At 38.7% G+C, this 19,961-nt stretch overlaps 1 protein-coding gene across 15 annotated transcripts in view; it reads right to left on the bottom strand.

Moving 5' to 3' along the window:
- LOC139973076 (uncharacterized) overlaps positions 1 to 19,961 on the bottom strand; it is a 293,321-nt gene that overhangs the window by 183,504 nt on the left and 89,856 nt on the right. For 14 of the 15 annotated variants that reach the window (XM_071979459.1, XM_071979458.1, XM_071979453.1 and 11 more), the window contains 29 exons: positions 19,714 to 19,950; positions 19,120 to 19,266; positions 18,130 to 18,555; positions 17,339 to 17,659; positions 16,694 to 16,808; positions 16,238 to 16,452; positions 15,481 to 15,798; positions 14,777 to 15,100; positions 13,983 to 14,196; positions 13,256 to 13,500; positions 12,552 to 12,752; positions 10,693 to 10,839; positions 10,282 to 10,422; positions 9,582 to 9,866; positions 8,950 to 9,252; positions 8,397 to 8,511; positions 7,954 to 8,168; positions 7,085 to 7,402; positions 6,614 to 6,780; positions 6,059 to 6,218; positions 5,249 to 5,447; positions 4,694 to 4,935; positions 4,232 to 4,465; positions 3,935 to 4,081; positions 3,002 to 3,328; positions 2,351 to 2,770; positions 1,641 to 1,755; positions 970 to 1,184; positions 296 to 429 (listed from right to left, as the gene is read on the bottom strand). In XM_071979459.1, coding sequence (XP_071835560.1) covers positions 296 to 429; positions 970 to 1,184; positions 1,641 to 1,755; positions 2,351 to 2,770; positions 3,002 to 3,328; positions 3,935 to 4,081; positions 4,232 to 4,465; positions 4,694 to 4,935; positions 5,249 to 5,447; positions 6,059 to 6,218; positions 6,614 to 6,780; positions 7,085 to 7,402; positions 7,954 to 8,168; positions 8,397 to 8,511; positions 8,950 to 9,252; positions 9,582 to 9,866; positions 10,282 to 10,422; positions 10,693 to 10,839; positions 12,552 to 12,752; positions 13,256 to 13,500; positions 13,983 to 14,196; positions 14,777 to 15,100; positions 15,481 to 15,798; positions 16,238 to 16,452; positions 16,694 to 16,808; positions 17,339 to 17,659; positions 18,130 to 18,555; positions 19,120 to 19,266; positions 19,714 to 19,950 — 6,647 coding nt within the window. Of the gene's footprint in view, positions 1 to 295; positions 430 to 969; positions 1,185 to 1,640; positions 1,756 to 2,350; positions 2,771 to 3,001; positions 3,329 to 3,934; positions 4,082 to 4,231; positions 4,466 to 4,693; positions 4,936 to 5,248; positions 5,448 to 6,058; positions 6,219 to 6,613; positions 6,781 to 7,084; positions 7,403 to 7,953; positions 8,169 to 8,396; positions 8,512 to 8,949; positions 9,253 to 9,581; positions 9,867 to 10,281; positions 10,423 to 10,692; positions 10,840 to 12,551; positions 12,753 to 13,255; positions 13,501 to 13,982; positions 14,197 to 14,466; positions 14,489 to 14,776; positions 15,101 to 15,480; positions 15,799 to 16,237; positions 16,453 to 16,693; positions 16,809 to 17,338; positions 17,660 to 18,129; positions 18,556 to 19,119; positions 19,267 to 19,713; positions 19,951 to 19,961 lie in introns of those variants that run through there. The other variant, XM_071979466.1, reaches the window with a different exon arrangement.

Here is a 19,961-nt window from a genome sequence, read left to right as displayed (position 1 = left end):
CTTTAAAACAAACCCCCAAACTCTTTAATGTCTGTGCTCCCTAAACCATCAACTATGCGAGACAATTTAGGCATTTTGCTATCTTACAATATTTCAAATATTTAATATCTTCATAATACAGTGTACATGTATTTAAAGCAAATGATTTAAAATCTCAACAAGGTAAATAAAACTTTGCATTTATCTTCTTTGCTGGAATATCACAAATGAACATTGCTTGAATATCACACTTCACCCAAAGAAGTTCAAGGAATTTATTTCAAAAAGGAGAAAAGAAAGTTTTATGTTCTCTTACATTTGGCTGATGGACTCAAGTTTGGTTTCGATTGTTCGTTTGGTCTCTGGTTCTGCTTCCTTCAGCAACGGCGCCACCTTGGTGTGCGCACTTTCAATCATTGGTTGCAGTGACTGCAGCTCTGTGTGAAATTTCTGTAATGGTTTGAAAATAGTTCAAATTTAAACATTCAGTAAAAGTTTAAAGGTAAATATACAAATGTAAATAATCAACAAAGAAAAGGAACATATTTAAAGTATGAGTGACTTAATTTACCCTCCTCCTGAATGGTGCAATCAGATAATGTACAACAAAATAGTGCATTCACTTGAAGAAGAAAAAACAAGTTAAAAGTAAAATTTCCTGTAAAATCTGGCTTGTTATTTCACTTGAATCAAAAGTAAGAGGAATGACACTTTTCATCAGTCTCATGTCATGCAAATAATACTAATACCCTATAATTGGGTGTAAATGGTCCATATTCACTTTCCTTACATTTTCTTATTGCTTCAAACAAGCTCTTCAAGTGTGACAATACTGTGTTCCTGACGATGCAGGTAATTCTTACTTGTCCTTGATGGTGTGAATTCAAGTGTTATTCAACAAATAAGTTTTTAACAACAACAAAATGAATATTAAACAGAGTTAGTCTGGCCATGTTTGTGACCTTTGACACGGTGCTCTTTTGACTTTACCTTCTGTTGGGTACAATGCTCCACCAACGGTTCTTTCTTTGCTGGTAGTGATACGCTGGAGATTGCATCACTCTTCTGCTCCATATTCTGTAACCACTGCGAGAGATTGTCCAAGTTTTGCATGACGTCATGTGACTGGGTCATGCGAGTTCTCAGAGTCGTGATTCGAACGTCGTAAGACATATTGAGATTGTTGTACTTCTCAGTGATGGTGTCTGAGGAATAGAAGTGTGATTAAACTTACGACTTATGAATTCAACTTAAGATGACAGTAAAAACTGAGGAGTCTTACTTCAGGCATTCCATGTATCACTTCAATGTACTTAATTAAACCATATGGTTAGTGATCAAATTAGGTAGGACAGGCTGCTTATACTACAGAAGTTATAACGATTGTGTTACATGATACAATTATATTATGTTTCCCACTCCGATATAATAAAAATATGGATGACGCATCAAGAATGACCAAGTACTAAGATGCATGGTGATTTGGCATTGAATATGTCAATTATGTCTAAAAATTACCCTATATGGTCACATGTTATTTTGCTAAGTCTTACAACACATTGAATGTGTGTAATTATAATTTCATAAATAACATTACTTCATGTTTGTTATAAAGATATAGAGAAACCAATGGTTGCTAATATGTAGAACATTGGACTTACTCAAAGTCTTTTCGACATCTCTTCTGAGTTCCTGGTGCGTGCTGACTAAGTCTTGACCGACAGTCTGCACTCGTTCAATGTTCACAGCGTGGTCAGCTACTTCAGTCTGGAACGACTGCAAAAGCAAACACAGGCCAAGAAAATATCACAAATTATGTGGATCTAGCATAAAACTTGTTACTAAAATATTACTTAAAGTTCGAATCTTGTAATGTCTATCTTTGCGACAAAAACCGATATTGTACAAAATTGAAAATTGCCCTCTATGAATTACTCAGTTAAATCTTCTGAGGAATGTTTACCTAATTTCACTCAAGTTTGTCTCTTATATTTCTGTCATTGTCCATTTTATGTTTTAAGGTTTGTTTATTTATTACAATGTTTACATGCCTCAATGGTCTTTTAGTATTGCCTCCGTATATCTTCTTTATTTTTCACATGAGATTTTTTTTCTACATTTACAAATTGGTTATCAACTTTTTGTAACTGATGAGTTTCTGCGCCCCAAAAGAAAGAAATATTCTGTTTGCATCAAGTTATTATTAAAATTACTTACTACAGTCAATACAAACTAATACCAACAGCAAACATAATAAATATACCATTTTCATCTTTTTCAAGAATCTATTGATCTACGCAGCATTGCATCTATAAACCTCTAAAGTCAAGGCTATGTCACCTTTACTATCTTATTTTCAGAAAACACTGACCTTGATTCTCTCAATCTGCCTCTCAAGGAACTCCGGTTCCACTCCCATGGCCTCATTCATCAACCGTTTCTGGGTTTCGTACATCCCCTGCAACCAGTTCAATGTACTTTCCACAGCATCTCGATAGGCAGAGAGTTTCTCACAGAGTGTGTTCAGAGTCGTTTGGTGAACGGACCCAGTCGTCTGCAAGCGCTCATAACGAGTGTTGAGTTCGTTGACTTTGTTCAACACGATGCGTTGGTCTGGATTCTCGCGGAATGACCGGTTGAACTGCGCTGAGAGGGTGCTGGAACGGAAACCAGCCAGGGTGTTGCGGTGACTTGCAGAATCCTTTACGAACTTCTGACCAGTCATGCTGATCATGCCAAGGTCACTTTTGTGGGTGAATACCTCTTGGTTAAAATCTCTTAGATTTCGTACCTATTGATAACAAAATTGGTCACAATAAAACAAAATCAGCAAAGAATCCACATGAGAGCAAAAATTCTGTCTGAAATCAACAAAGCCTAAAATAATGATCCCCTCGGCTGCCTTGTCCTCCCCCTCCCCCTGAAACACACTCTTTTCATTTCTAAACATTTGTGAGGATCTATAAAAAATATTTCATTTGGAATTTCAAACTGAGGGTGAAAATAAATTGATAGTACCAACCTGTTTCTTGAGGGTGTCCAAGTCCGTTCCCACATTCTGGGTGAGTTTATCCAAGTTTCTTTCAGCAGACTGTAACCACTCCTCAAATTTAGCCATGTCCGGTTCGACTTGCTCCAAGTCTTCATCACCTGTGCTCAATTGCCGAGTGCGGGTCTCGGAATCACGTACGACAGTTTCATAACGCTTTTGCAGAGATGTGCTTCCGTCCTGTAGCTTCTTGCGTACATCGGTGGTCAGCTCAGAACTGCTGTCTGTCAGGAATTGTTGGGTGTTGTGTAGGGCCAGCAGGATCGGTTGTTGGTGTCCTAGAATATCTTCATAGATCACCTGTGGATTGGCAGAAATGTAACGAGACAATTTGAAAGATGGACGGGTACTGGTTCCAGGCTAAGGTCAAATTACAAAATGTAAAAGATGTCACTATCTTAAGACTTGAAGCAAGACATGAAGAGGCTTTTAAGGAAGTCTACATTTATATATATATATATATATATATATATATATATATATATATATATATATAAATATATTTATTGATATATAAATTTAAATCTAGCAAACAGCCTTGTGACAAATAAATAAAACTTTTGAGCAAACAATGAGCAATTTCGTAAAATACAAAGCAACATGTATGAAAATAGCAAAGTAATATGTTTCAAATAATTGATCAACATATTCTTGTTTCCCTTCTTCTTAAAGAAATTTGCTTTTGTTCTTCTTAGTTATGAACCTGAACACAGAAATTCAGCTTCAAAGACAATGGACTTGTCAAAGTCTACACAAATGTTTTTTTTTAAAAGTTAAGCACAGTTACCAACACAGTAAACTATTTGTTTAATGTATGTAAGAATGTTACCATTAATGTACCAAGCACAGTTACCAACACAGTAAACTATTTGTTTAATGTATTTTAGAATGTTTCTATTAATGTACCTTATGTTCCTGGATCTGTTGTTTGACCACTTGATTGGTTTCCTGCATTGGCTGTTCATTGCCCAGAGACTTCTCTGCCTGGCTGACCCAGTCTAACAGACTCACCATCGTATCAATTGCTTTCTTGATGTCAGCCTCAAAGTTGGTCTGAAAGGAATATATATGTACATAGTAATACAATAGACTGATACAACACTAAATAGACATTGTGTGTCCCTCCATGCACCAGAACAGCAGTTAGTTTGCAAAATAATATATTTGTTTTATAACAATAAATATCAAACAAAGATAGCATACCTTCCTGCGGTAGTCGGTTTCCAGTTTGTTGAGCAGATCTCTGAGGGCGCCATTACGTTCATGTGACAGACCAATCAGGGTATCAAAGTACTCCCGTAACTCTGTGATTCTCTCTCGCATCTCCTGGGTTTGCTGTGGCGAGAGTTTGTCCTGGTGATCGTGGAGGAGGTGCTCTCCATTTCCGATGGCTTCCAGGGTGGTTGGTCTCTGACGCATCAACTCACTGTGAAGTACCTTGAGAATAAAACAAGAAGTACATTAGACCTGTGAGTACTTCAAAGGTTATCAGAAATAGAATTTAAAAATATGCTAAAAGCACCAAAAATGGTCATCGATAATAAAAGAATTAGACCTGCTCTTGCAGATAGGTTGCAAGCAACTGTACCAAGTCTTTCATGCAATGAATAACAAATTACGCCAATTCCTCTGATCAGCATAAGTCATGAGAAACGACCATCTTACCTTGTGATCTGCAATCAGTTTGGTTACCAAGGAGACGTCAGTGGTGTCCGGGATTGGTTCCTGCAGCTTTGCCTTGATTGGTCGACTCCACTGCAGCATGGAGTTGAGTTTGTCGTTCCGTTCGTCGTACTGTTGAATTATCTCGTACTTCTCTCTGATGGCCTCACCTCTAAAGTTGACGTCCCTGTGCAGGTCATCGTACCGTTTCTTCAATCCCTTGGACTCTCTCATCACGTCCGAGTCTGAAATACAAAGGAATTGAAAAACAAACAGTGATTTAATAAAATTTTATATTTATAACTCTCTGTGAGGTTTGATGATGATGGAGTCAGAGGAATAAGAGGTAAAGCAATAGAGGACCATTTCTACTTTTCTTGCATATTTGGGGGCAATTTAAGTTTACCCTTACCACAAATCATAAATAAAATGGACTGTTTACTTCTGGATTGAATATTTGAGATTGCAGCATGTAAATATAATGTTGTCCTTATGCTATTTATATCCAGACCTATCCAACAGGCATATATAAGAAAGAGTTTCTAATCTTTCATTCACCTTCAGTGACCTGGAAATTTTGTTGAATTTCCACCACTCTACGGTCAGTCCTAGCTACATCTCCCCGGGCTACATGCGTTGACCTTCTTCGGTTGGTCACAACGGTCTCGGCTGACTGAATCAGGGCGTCCAAAGACTTGCCACAGTCCATCATCTCATCGACCTTTGGCTTGAATTGTGTCACCTCTCGACTCAGTGGCTGGAAAACAACAATTATCTCCATTATGTACAGTCTATGATGGCATTTCAATAGGAAGGTGAAGAAGGCAGAGGTCATGTGGTGGGAAGAAGGGGTGTGAGAGGGGAGAGACTGTAATATGGGGGGGAGGTGGGAATGTGATAGGAAGAGGACATATCACAGGGGACAGGATGTGGGACAGGTTGGGATGTGATAGGGACAAGATTGTGATAGGGGAGGGTAAATAATAGGGAGAGGGGTGTGTAAGGGAGAAGGCTGAGTGAAATAATCAATATACTAATCAGAAACGAGAATGCACAAGAATTTGCATTTTCTTACAAAAGTAATATATATATGATGTTAGACACAAAAACTAATTGAAATGTAGCTACATATATCTAGTCCATTCCAAGCTTAAATGTTGGCAATAACTAAAATGGGAATATTGACTTTTACTCCTCACCTTTATGGAGTTTTGAACAGAACAATTGTTACTTTTTGTTGTCTTTATGGAGTTTTGAGTACTACAATTGTTACTTTTTGTTGTCTTTGTGGAGTTTTGAGCACTATAATTATTACTTTTTGTTTGTTCACACAAACATTTCTTTTCTTTATTCTTGTCAAGTACTTACTTTCATCTGGTCTAACTGGTTCTTCAGTTCGTTCACCGTGAACGCAATCTCTGGCAACTGGTTAAACTTGGCCTCGGTAGGTTCCAACCACATGGTGGTTACACGAACAGAGTTGCGGAACTTATCATTCAGCCGTTTTCTTTCCTGCAAGAACTCGTTCCTGATATAATTCAGGAGAAGAAACAGGTCAACATGAAACAGGATCTTACTATCCGAAGATTGGAAATGAAAGAAAGTTTCAGAATTGCAACTTTCCAACTACCTGACCAATAACCAAGTAATGCTTTCCTCTTCCTTCCCTTTTTACTCTTCCATTATTTTTCAACTGCTCAGGAATACTTACATCTGAATTCATGCCACTGTCTCATGAAGGGAACTATAGGTATCTTTCCCATCCCCAACCCCCCTTCCCATACCCACCCCCACTGCCTCCATCCCCCAAAAAGAGACTGCAGATAATACAAAGCAATGTGCTGTAAAACAGTAGTAACAACTGAACATGATAACTCTTGTAATGTCACGTGATGAGTAAATTGATAAAGCAACTGAACTCACAGCCTGGTTAGAGCTTCATCCATCGTCTGCCAGTTGCGGTCCAGATTCTTCATCAGCTCCTTGACGAAGGTCGGGTCCAAGGTCCGGGGGTGCTTGACGAGGGTATCAGCTAGCTTACTGATGCTCTTGTAGGTTGGGAGGTGGCTATCTACCTCACGACTCAGTTCCTGCAATGGGGCATTTGAGAGGAATAAATATCTCAATTCAGTGATTCCATTATCGGTTTATCTCTACAAGTTCCCTGTATTTTCATGTAATCTCTCATAAAGAATGCTTCAAGTTAGTATCAATAATGTAAAACTCAATATGTAAGATTTTCCATCGACTTAAAAACCATAATTTTAAGATACAGCATCGCAGCCCTGACAAGTGCCAACCTTCTCATCCATCACCTCAGCCCAACCCTTCCACAACTGCCTCCCCCCTCCCCCTAAATGAGTAAGCTGTCAACCATTGTTGATTCTAACTTACACTAATTGTCTTTTCTATATCTGGGATGACTTGTTTCTTGAGGTCTTTTGATTCCAGGACATCCAGTACTGAGAAGAGCCAATCTTCCATCCTGTCTACCTCCTCCACCAAACTACTCAAGTCTGTGGACATTCCATTCAGGTCAGTGCTGTAGGAGGACACTGTACTCTGAAGCTTCTCGTATCGTTTGTTGATGTCGTCGATGGCGATACGAGTGTTATGCGCCGTGGCAGGGTTGCTGGTCTGTATCACCCGCTCTGCTTTGCTGTTCAGGTTCTCCAGGATTGGCTGGTGGTTCTGCAGGTCTATATCAAGGACCTTAAAGGAAGTGATGGATAAGGTCATTTAAACAGTGAATTATTTAGCAGCATGAGATGGGGCTGCTGAGGATGAAGAAGTTGATGAAGATGAAGAGTTTCCAGGAGTAATCTATCAAACTTAAGACCAGTGACATCAGATGCCATTGACATTAAGCTCTCAAGATGGAAAAGAAAGACAACAGGCGCTAAAGCTATCAGCAATTCTCTCACCCTAAGTGAAGTGCTTGCTGCAAGACATCTGGATTTTATCTCATATTATTGTTACTGTGAAATGTTTGCTGTAAAGATATCTGGTTTTCCCTCACATACAGCATCAGGATCCATTATTATCACAGAATAAATTATTTGATCACATTCTGAATTTCAAGAAATGTTAATGTGTTTAAAAGTCTGAAATTGCTAACATAAGTAAAGGAGTCAGACACTGATGTACTCAGACACTGATGGACTCAGTCACTGATGGACTCAGTCACTAATGGACTCAGTCACTGATGGACTCAGACACTGATGGACTCAGTCACTGATGTACTCAGTCAATAATGTACATACCTTGACGTTCTGTATTTCCTCCAGGATTGGTTCTTTTTTGACAGTGACTTTATTGCCATCTATCTTGCTGATCTTCCATTCTAGGTCGTCCAACCAGTTTTGGGTTGAATCGATGCCATCTTGGAGGTCTCCCATGTCAGCCATGGCGCTCTGTAAGTTTGTGCTCTTCTCAGCTACGATGGTATCAATATATTGGTACTTGCTCAGAGCATCCTCTGTGAAGGGGAAAAAAGTGTACCAAAAGTTACACATATTTCAGGATATTTTTGGTAGGCTTTGTTGTAAAATGTTACATTGGACTTTCTGTACATTATTTGTTTATTATAGATCATTTTTAGACCTCGAATCATGAATTTGTTTCTGTGTATTATGAGGTGAGGGTTATTTTAATACTTGAGAAGACTTAAAGGTTTACACATTAAATTGTGACTGTTTCTACCTACCCACAGTTTTGTCAATAGTTTCTTTGAGGTCACCCTGGTGTTCGGCCAGTTCGTTGCCAGTGGTTTTCAGTCTCTCAATGTCCTTGAGATGGCGAGCGACGTCATCTTGCACAGCCTGAAAGGTTTAAAGGAAGAGTGACATTTCCATCGTTGTCGAAATGAAATCAGAATACTGCAGAAGTTCTCTAGCAAACAGGTCACTACACATTTATCGCCTTAGGATTGGAAGGAGACAAGCCAATTTTTCATTGCTACAAGGTTCTTTCACAAGTCGCAGTAAAGATTTAAGTTAGGTGGGTGGTTGTATGATGAGTTAAAGGAGCACAGTCTCAGTGATAGAATGTCATATTTTCTCATGTTTTGGCATAACCTTGGCATTCCATTCTCTTCATCTGTTTCAACTTAAAGTCTGCAACATTCAGTTTCCATTTGCTTTCACACTTTCCTTTACATCTTTATATTTGTGATCACTGAATATGAAAATAAATATAAAATAAATGAAAACCAACCAAAGTAATATCTTTCTTTAGTTCTGCTTCTAATCTGATCTTACCTTGAGTGCCTCTATCTGCTCGGGTCCTGGTTGGATCTGAGTCGCATTCTCAACGGTCAGCTGGATCTCCTCGATCCATGTCATCACCTGCTCCACTGAGTAACGATACTTCTCGTGGAGACTCAAGAGATATAATATCTGCTGAGTGTGCTTGTTGGCTTTCAGCTTCAGGCTCTCGTAGCGGTCGTTGACTTCTGAGAGGTTGGACTGAAACATTCCTTCCTCTGAATCCTCCCTGAAGGTTTGAATGAACTCACGGTCCATGGTAGACTCACGGAAATCGGCCAAACGTTTGCGGTAACCCTGTCATTGTAAAGACATAAGTAATGTGAATTTACAATCCCCATGCATAAGATCATCAAGAAATATGATACCAATAGGACGAGAAAGACACCTGCGTATTTCATAGAGAATCCATTTAATACATTTCACAATTTCCTGACAACTGCATGCCTTTTTATTTTTAAAGAATTCCCCTAAACATTTTGCCATCTCTTTGAGCATTCACCCCCCCCCCCCACATGATTCTTCACTTCTCAGACCACTCACTTATAATTTGCAACTCTGATGTGAATGATAAATTAATCAACTTTCACTACATGACCAAAGAAACTGTGGAGTAGTTTCCAAACCTTGTTTTCATCCAGAAACTTATGAGCAGAGATGTTGATAAATCTAAGATCGGCGGAGTGAGAAACAACTTCTTCGTTGAAAGGCTGAAGCTTCTGGCTCTGTTTACGTAGAGTATCTCTGTCACGGGACACGTCCATCAGGTAGGCATCCAGGGTGCGTTCTGCCGAACGTAACCAGGACTCAAATGACGAAAAGTCAACATCAAACTTCTGAAGCTCTTCCAAGCCAGTGTTCATTTGATGGGTGCGGCTGTCCGATTCAATCACCAACTTTTCGTGACGGGTCTGAAAAAGATTAAAAGGGTTACTCCTCTGTGTTAAGAAAGGATCCTGACTGCATTCATGCTCTTATCCGCATTTTTAGATATAGTAAAATATAGTCGAGGGTAACCTGTACATGTTCTGAGGGCCAAGCTGATCAACATGATGAAATAATAGTCAAATATTGAAATAATTGTAGCATTGCTTCATTAGGACTAGGTGTAAGAAACTTTCTTTATATTGTGACCTTAATATGGCGAGCAGCTTGAGCTTCAAGCCTTTGTCCTTTTCTGATAAACAATAAAAGTGCAATAAAATTGAAATGATCACTAAATATGGTCAACATGATATATATATGTTTATGTATGGGTGGGTGTGTGTTTGTAAGCTTTCCAAAAGTAGCACTCAGTCAATAAGAAGACAATAATTCTCAAATTACCTTCAGGTCACTAGAGTAATCCCGGAGAGAGCTCTTGTTGTTTTCGTTCAGTCTGTCTCCCTGACTTTCCAGCAGGAACTGACTGTTGTGAACTGCCAGCATGACTGGTTCATGCTGTTGTCTTATAGTCTCATGAAGGGCCTGAAAGTGATCGCAGACATTAAGACAACTCTTACATTGTTCAAAAATTCGACTTGGGATCTTGTTCCAAGTACTACAGGATAGAAAGTTCCTGTTGCATTGTGGGAAGACTACAAGTACGACAGGATAGAGACTTCCTGTTGCATTGTTGGAAGACTAGAAAACAGTCATAAATAAATAAAACTGTAGTCTAAGGTTATAACTGTACACAACAAGTACATGAAGAATGCCAAGAGATAATTCAGAACTGCATAGAGAGTAATTTCTTACCCTTTGTTGTCTTGTCTGTTCGTTAAGGAGTCGTAATTCTTTCTGCATCGGCTGCTGACCGGACAGTTGTGTCTCTGTTTCACTCACCCATTCCAACAGCTTATGCATGTTGTCAATTTTCTCACGAGTCTCCCTCAGTATGTTAGCCTTTTATGTTAGTCGTTTTCAAATACCAGGTGAACATGGTGGCATATGTGAGGTATGGTTAGTAGAGAAACATGGTGGCAGAAGTGGGATGACGAAGTAATAGAACGATAGAGAAAGGTGTGGTGGGTGACAAAGAGAAAACGAGAGAGAGAGAGGGAAGCTGTATGAATATTCATGTGGGATAATTACACCAGAGTACGCATGTTGAATACGTTATGGGATGAGACAATTCTGTGGGCGGTAAATGAGCCAACTTTTAGACATCGAGAATTTGGCAGTTCATAACCTTTTCCAGACTATGAAAAGTTGTAAGTCTGCATCAAAATTTGACACGAATATCAAGATAACTGTAAATCATTATAAATCATACAAAATGCAAGATATATTTTGTTGCCATGTTTGAGCCGCCAGACAAAATTAGCCATGTCTCATTGCCAGATGATTTCATGGGATGAAAGCACCTTTAGCAAGCCCTTCACTCACCAATTGGATTCAACAATTCCTTCCACACCTAGATACACCCACAATGAAGGCTCCATTTACACTTTCACCACTTTACATGTTTCCAGGAAATGACAAATTTGTCTGCAAAGGTTATTTCATTCATACAAAATCTTGTTTTGCAATTTGTTTTTGGAATATGAATGTTTCATTTCCACCCACCAAATAGGTACACCCATTCAATGCTTAATGTCTTTCAAACAAATCACACTTTTTAAAATAGTAAGTTAACCAATGTCACTGCAAAGGCTGTTGTTCTTCAATACATTTGCACTAAAACTAATGAAGTGAAATTGTAACCTTTGCATTCCAAATAGTATTGAGTTCCATTGCTTTGTATATATATTTGTACATATTGAGATATTATTAAAACCATTGTTGTTTTAATGAATTGTTAAAGTTAAGCCATCCCAAAGAAGCTGTAATACCAGTGTATATTCCCTGTATAAATATAATTAGAAATTGTGATTTTTTGTGAAGTTAATAAAGTTACCAATAAAATGTATGCCCATTACCACCACAATTATCCTTTAACATATGGTTAATTATTAAAAGAGTGAAATATGTTTATATAGTATGTGTATTTTTTAGTAGTGAAGGTCATGACAATTTGGTATATGAATATCAAAACATTATTTCACTTTCTTCAATAACATATATTAATATGTGCTTAAATTTTATAATCAAAATGTAATTAGGCAATGTAAAATTGAAGAATATGTTGTCATCATGTTGAAGTAATAAAAGATAAAACAAAAGTTTATAACTACAACTGTAACTAACATGACTTATGTTTGAAGTATGCCCCTCACAGGATTAAACATTTTTTTTGTGCATTTTTTGAGTAAAATTGTAGGAATAGCTCTTTAGTTTTACTCAATCTGGTCTCAGTGCTTTTTGTTAATCTTGAAAATAATCTATGGCCATCATTGGACAAGCAAATGATATCCCAATTTGCATATTGATATCTGATGTTTATTCACAGGCAACACTCGTGGTTCATGCTATTTTAATGGCCAATCAAAACATTGATTAATCCAAACCATTCACCTCAACACTTCAGACAAAATTGTTTTGCAAACATCACCAACAATTTTTGAATCCTGAGAGAGTCGACATACTTCAAAGAACCACAAATCAGAGAGTGTACAGTTGTAATAACTGGAAGAAAGTAAATGTAAGACAAATGTTTCTATGTTTCCTTTGTATACCTGATCTTCCATTCTTCTCAGCCAATCCTGAGTCCTGTAGTTGGTCTTGTCAAAGTTTGACCTGAGCTCATAGATACCTCTCTGCATCAGGTCCTGCTGCTCAGGACCTAGTCTGTCCTTGTGTTCCCTGAGGAACATCTCCAGGCTGCTGATAAGCTCGTCAACGGAGGATTTGTTATCCGTCAGGTCCTGTTGCAAATTCTGAGAAAGGAGAAACCAAAACTTTGATTAAACAAGACTGTATGTTCAGTCATCAAATATAAATGTTTACTTCGTGGTGAGGAGCATATCAGTTGAACAATTCTAGATGGATAGCTAGCTGAGTAGTGCACAAGTTATTAAAACTGCATGCAATATTTATTATTGCAGTTAGTCACTGCTCAGGAACAAATGGAGGAAGCAAGTTCAAACTAAAGTGTCCATAAAAAACTTTGATGTTGTACAGCCACACTCAGACCTTAGCATTGTGCGATGAATGACACCCGCACCACATGAAACTGACATTAACATTTGGTCTTTCTATTTTGGGTATCACATCAGAGTAATTTTGTAGCTTTGGGCTGCTTCATTTCACCAGTATGCAAAGCTGAGAGAAGACCCAGCTGTGAACTGATTCTGTGGGATGATGCAAGGTATTCATATTAAAGGAGTATAAACGAGGAACTTCACTTGCATACTATACTTGATGTTTTTCTTTATGTTACCTTCATATCACTGAGTTGACCTTCTAAGGTGTGTAAGTCTGTACTGACTGAACTCTGAGAGTCCAGCTGCGATTGGACACCCGACAACCAATCAGTGAGTGACTCCAGAGATCGAAGCTTGACACCTAGGAGACGAGAGAGGTTCAGGTAGGCCTCCAACTCTTCCTCTCTGAAGCTCAGTTTCACACCGAGAGCATTGTACCTCTCCACGACCTTGGTCACTGTCCTCTGGCTTTCCGATTCATCTGGAAATAGTGCAAGATGTCGATTTGATGTGAAACAAATGTTATAACACATGAGTAGCTGCTACTTCACAACACTTTAGAAAATACTTCAAATGGACATGAACATTTGAGTACATAAGCAAAAACTTCTAATTCAGGATTTCAAAATTAGAGCCAATTTTCACATTTTCTCTCCCTTTGTATTTGCATATTAATCATAACAATATGGTTGACTTACACTAAACAAATATCAGCAAACAGGCTGAAGATAATAAGTGCTATTAATGAAGCAATCTGTTTTCCTAATATGGAATAGTTGTGTGTTTGATGAGTAAGTAATCTACTGTATACAACACATGAAAGAATATTGAAATCACTTCCTTTCCAATAAGACTTTCTGCTGTTAGCAAATAATTCTACTTTTGGTATATTTTAATATGTTTTATAAATTTTATTTTTAACAAAGTTAGCCAAAATCAACAGTGCATAATCTAGATATTCACCATCAAAGTAGTAAGAAGTCTGCTGTCTTTCATCCATTCGAGAGCTGGCCACAAACTTCCTCCCACGGTCCCTTGGGGAGAGGGCAAGGCTTGACCTCAATGGAGCCTTACTCAGAGGTGAGGTGCCCTCTCTGGTAACGATGTCAAAGTGGCGTCCAAGTTTCTGTACTTCATCGATGTTCGGCTTATAGCCTTTGTACTCTTGATGAAGGGGCTGTAAAAGGAGATAAAACAACAATGCATTGAAAACATATACATACACTGAAACACACACATCCTCACTGGTAGATAATGGTGATCTGTATGTCTACTTTATCAATTAATCAATCAATCTTCCACTTACTTTATCTTAAATCCACTCATGACTGATCAATGAGAAACCTACTTTATCTATAGTTATTACATTTGGGTATTGATGGTACCTGTACCTACAATATCAATAATCATTAATCAATTAATCAATCACAGATCAATATATTCTCACCTCCAGTTGTTGTATCTGTATGTTGATGGTACCTGTACCTACAATATCAATAATCATTAATCAATTAATCAATCACAGATCAATATATTCTCACCTCCAGTTGTTGTATCTGTATGTTGATGGTACCTGTACCTACAATATCAATAATTATTCATCAATTAATCAATCACAGATCAATATATTCTCACCTCCAGTTGTTGTATCTGTATGTTGATGGTACCTGTTTCTACAATAGCAATCATTATTAATCAATTAATCCATCCTTCATTTACAATAATAATCTATCAATCACAGATCATTATATTCTCACCTCCAGTTGTTGTATCTGTATGTTGATCGTTTCTGTATCTCTTGCAATCGGCTTCAACTGACTGCACCTATCCTCCATGCCGTCAAGCCAGCTGTTTGATGAGCGTACTCTCTCATCAAATGCCAGGAAGGCCTTGTTCCTCTCCTCCCATTGTTGCTGGCGTTGGGACAGGACCCCTTCCAGACCCTTCCAGTTCTGACTGACATTCTCCAGGATATCGGAGATGTAGGTCACTTCATTCCTGCGGTCCTGCATCAGTTCTTGGCCCACGGATTGTATATTCTGGTACTGAGCCTGGTGACCCTCCACCTGGTGAAGGATCTCCTGTAAAAATCACAAACATAGAATCAATAGGAGAGCATAGATATTAACGTTATTCAATTTCATTAACACTATGAATATTCTATTTATATCTGTCCTTATTTGGAGATAATTATGACTAATTCTACAAGTGATTCAGAGAAATTTCAAAATAACTGGATGGGAAGACATCATTCACAGTTACCCTCACTCAGACATTAATAAATAACCAACCTTTGGGAGACAAAAAATGCTTTCCCAATATTATCCACAAGAGTGGATATCCATAACAGTAAGAAAAATGAGCGGAAGTCTGTTTCCGAACAAAAGCAAATATGTTTCATTTTCAAACTTCAAATATCAAGATACTAATTTTGAAATGATTTAAAGTTTACAACTATTACCTGGAGACGGCTTCCAAGTTCTGGTAGGTCCATCCTCATCAGGTCACGTGACTCCATGAATTCAAATAAGGGGAGGAGCCAATCCTCCAGTTCTCCGACCATCTCCAGAAATTGGACCATCTTATCGAGGAGGGTATTCAGATAGTCCTTGCGATCCCGGGCCCTGACGATGACCTTCTCAAAGCGAGTGTTTAGGTCGTCTAGTCTCATCTGGATGCTGCGAGCCATCTTGGGGTCGCAGTCTTTGATAAGCTCAGATGAGGAGATGTTCACAGACTCTACGCTGGGCTTGTGGCTGTCAACGTCAGTTTGAAGCAACTGAGAAGGATGAAGGAGAAGTTAATATCCTCATAGTTAATATCCTCATAGTTAATATCCTCATAGTTAATATCCTCATAGTTAATATCCTCATAGTTAATATCCTCATAGTTAATATCCTCATAGTTAATATCCTCATAGTTAATATCCTCATAGTTAATATCTTCATAGTTAATATACTCATAGTTAATATACAAAGCAAGCTTTGAATCTTGATGATATTGATAGCAACCTTCACCAACTTTGGATTCCATAGAGTCATAGAATAAACAATGCAATTCAGACAATTCTCATGTTAGAATCTCAAATTGGCACCAGCTTTTAGTAGTCATGTACCAAAGGGAACATTAGTCCCTCTCCCTTCCATACCTCACCGCACCCAACCCACACCACCCACCCCTCCAACCCCACCACAAAGTCAAACTTGATGTACACTAACCTTGTGCTGCTGTATCTGTTCAACAAGAACGTTCTTCTTGATCATCATCCTGGTATGGTCGAGTTTGTCAAAGGTGTTCTCCTTCTCCTCCAGCCAGATCAAGAGACTATGTAGACTGTCTTGTAGACTCAGACACTGCATGCGTGTTGTCTGCAATGTGTTACTACGCTCTCCAATCTGACGTTCCAGGCGACTGTACCGTTCCTTGATGTCGACTACCAAGGAAATAAAAGAGAATGATAATATTGATAAAGTTAAGAATGATAACATTGCCAAAGTTAAGAATGATTACATTGCCAAAGTTAAGAATGATTACATTGCCTAATAAGTTTCCTGAGTACATTTGACAAGGTTTACTATAATAAATTGTAATGTAGTTGTACTTTTGTGATTACCAATAATAAATTTAAAAATAAATAAAGATATGATAGATGAGCAGTGTTTGTTGTGACTTACCAATGACTTTCTGTACATCTCCCTTGATGGACTCTTGGGCGTCAGCGAGGTCCTTACCAGCCTCCTTAGCTGTTTCGACATCCTTAGAGTGGCTAATGACATCATCGTTGAATGTCTGCTTGGACAAAGGAAATGAAAAATAACTCAGCTGCCCCAAATCGATGTGATTCCCTCCACCTCACACACTAATCTTCTCTCTTGTCTTCCCCCCCCCCCCCCCAACAGGTGAATGTTATATCTCAATGATGTAAACAAACTGGCAAGCTTGTTAATTAAATACACAGAAAGAAGTAAATCAATTAACAACCTGTTTATAAAAATCAACATGACAGAAAATTTGACAGAAATCCATCATCGCTTCTCTGCACTCAACCTTCCCCCTCCCCCATCCCCCATCCCCTCCCATTACCCCATCTCTTTGTGTTAGGACTGCGGACATACAAACACATTGATATAACAAGTGTAGTTTGCAGATCTCAGAATTAAATGGGTAATGTTCATGAAAATATTCTCATAAGACTCCAAGAACAACAAAGCACCTGTATATTCTTTTCTGTTTGAAAACTTGGTTCACCAAGGTTTGGGACACCAAAGTATACGCAATTTAAAGCAGAATTTCAAATTTCAAGGAATCCGATTTCTCACCCTGAGTTTGTCGATTTGCTGTTGTACAGCTAGTGGCTCGGCAGCGATTGGTTCCTGTAGCAGGCGTGCCAGCTCGTTCTCTGCAGAGTGCAGCCATGATCGCACAGAGGTTGTAGTCTCATTGTAGACTTGGTGCTTATGGATGAGATCTTGGAGGCTCTGGTAGGTCTGGTCGCCACGGACTTGAAGACGGTCAAAGGCCTCGTTCAGCCTGGCTAATCTTTCACGGACCACATTTGAGTCCGGCGCCTCTGTGAAGGTGCGATTAAACTGACGTGGGAGGGCACTGGTTCTGAATTCAGTCAGCATGGCTTTGTAGGACTGAAAATGAGTAACAAAAAATGGAGATCAAGTTTTGACATGGGTATTGCAAATTTTAGGACTGTAACACACTTTGCATTCAACACTTACCACAATTACTATATTTTACCACTTCCTTGATTGACCCTTATAGACATATTTATATATATATTACAGGGGTGGGGGGCAGGGGCAGTACAGCTCTAGGAATCAGGGTCAAATTGGTAGCCTGGGAAATATGTGATAAAGGATAATTTATTGACATTTTCATAATGTACTTAGGGAAAGAAAAAAACCACCAAAACATTCCTGATGACATTGTTGTCCCCAGGACCTGATATGGATCTTGAAGCTATTGAGTTCAAGCGGCTAAAAGACCTGTTACAGGCTCTACCATGTTACAATAAAAACAACACTTTAAATATAGAATACAAACCACCAATTTTTAACTACGCTTACAGTTATAATGTTATATCTGCTATTGAACTAACCTTGCCATGATTGAGGAAGCTCTGGCCTTCTGAAGAGATACCATTCAGTTGATCTCTGTGGCTGTTGATGTCTGTCATTAGAGACTGAACCTGGTTGCTCTGTTTGTTCAGAACATTGATGTCCTTTCCGGCATCTCGGTACAATCCCTCGATGGTATCGTGGGTTCGAGACAGCCAGTGTTCAATGTTAGCGATCTCCTTGTCAAACTTCTTCAGGTATTCCAGTCCAGATGATAGATGTTCCACCCTAGACTCTGATTGGTCAAAGAGACGGTCGTATCTCATGCGCAGGTCCGACACGCTTCGTTGCAGGCTGTCACGGTCCTCACGACTGAGCCTGTCGCTGTGAGCTTGCTGGAATTGTATGATGCTGTCCACACATTGCTTGACTTTACCACTGTGTGAGTTAATGTCATCCTTCAATGACTAGAGGGAACAAAGCAAGCAGATGTAAGGAATGAATGAAAAGAGTCTTTACAAAATAAAGGTGAACTTGTCTTGAATATGAGCAAAACTATCACATTAGATGATTGAGTCCAACCATTACAGGCAGCATATTGCATGCTGCATATAAACCTAGGACATATCCACAGGCTTGGTGGTCAAGGGGGATTAAATGTTTGTGCCTTTAGCCTGTAACTTTAAACCCAGAGAGTCAAAGAATATATGTAAGTCAACCGATAACGTGCATGTCTATTACCTATGACCCTCAAAAAGAATTAATTTACCCTCACTTGATTCATTATCAACAATAAGTTGACAAATTTTTACAATACTTACTATGAGGAATAAAACAAACAACGAAAAAATATATTAAGTGTGTTTTAATAAATTACTGTGCAGTTTGTCAATCGATTTATCTGTTCTTATAAACTATATGTCTGTGTTGTAAATGATGTGGGATTCTCTTTGAAGAAGATCCTGCTAGGATCCACAATCACTTATCTCACACAATAGAGGTTTTCATCTGTTGATGATTGGGTATATTACCTTCATTTTATTGAGCTGTTCGCTGAGTGGTTGTACTAGCTCACTCTGAGGTTGGGCTGATCCCATGGCGTGTTCTGTCTCTGACACCCAGGACAACAGATCCTGGAGGATGTTGACCTGTTCACGGTAACGCCGCTCAAGGATAGACTGTGAATGCAAAGACATCCCACGTAACAGGAATTTACAAATTAGATTCTGACATGGACATGTGTGGCAATTGATTCTTTCATTTACTCACCATTTGTGGATTTAATCTACAAACTTATCAGTGACACTGCTTACCTCCAAACCCAATCCCAACAAACAAACAACAGTATCAATTTATTTTTCAACTCAAGTCTTGAAAGCAGTTTTAAATCTATTTGTCTTGGACCTTCTACAAAACTTCTATATTTCTTATATTTTATTTAATACCACTACAACTCTCAACTCTACTCAACACCTTCAGTCTACCCTACTGCTTGCATCTCTCCACCCTACTCAACGCATCCACCTTACCCTACTGCTCCCCTACTCTCCCTACACCACCCTCTCTATCCTGCTGCATTGTTTACATTTATCTCTAAATCTGATGAGTTAAATGATGACACTAACCAGCTCATCCTTCTCTTTATGCAATCGACCTAGAGATGTCTGGAGATTGTTCAGTCTTTGCTCTGCGAGAGACGTGATCTGGTCAAATGTTGATCTCAGACCGTGGCTCTTAGTGGTCAGTTCTTGTTCTTGTTCAGGTTTCAGGTTTTTGTCTTTGTTGTTTTTCATGAAGAGTTCCGCTTTGCTGATGGCATCGCTGATCCCGTCCTTCTGATTGACAATCTCTTCCAGGAAAGCCTTATGTTAAG

The sequence above is a fragment of the Apostichopus japonicus genome, chromosome 9, assembly GCF_037975245.1.
Source record: "Apostichopus japonicus isolate 1M-3 chromosome 9, ASM3797524v1, whole genome shotgun sequence".
Lineage (NCBI taxonomy): Eukaryota > Metazoa > Echinodermata > Holothuroidea > Aspidochirotida > Stichopodidae > Apostichopus > Apostichopus japonicus.
This window is presented reverse-complemented; position numbering and strand designations above follow the sequence as displayed.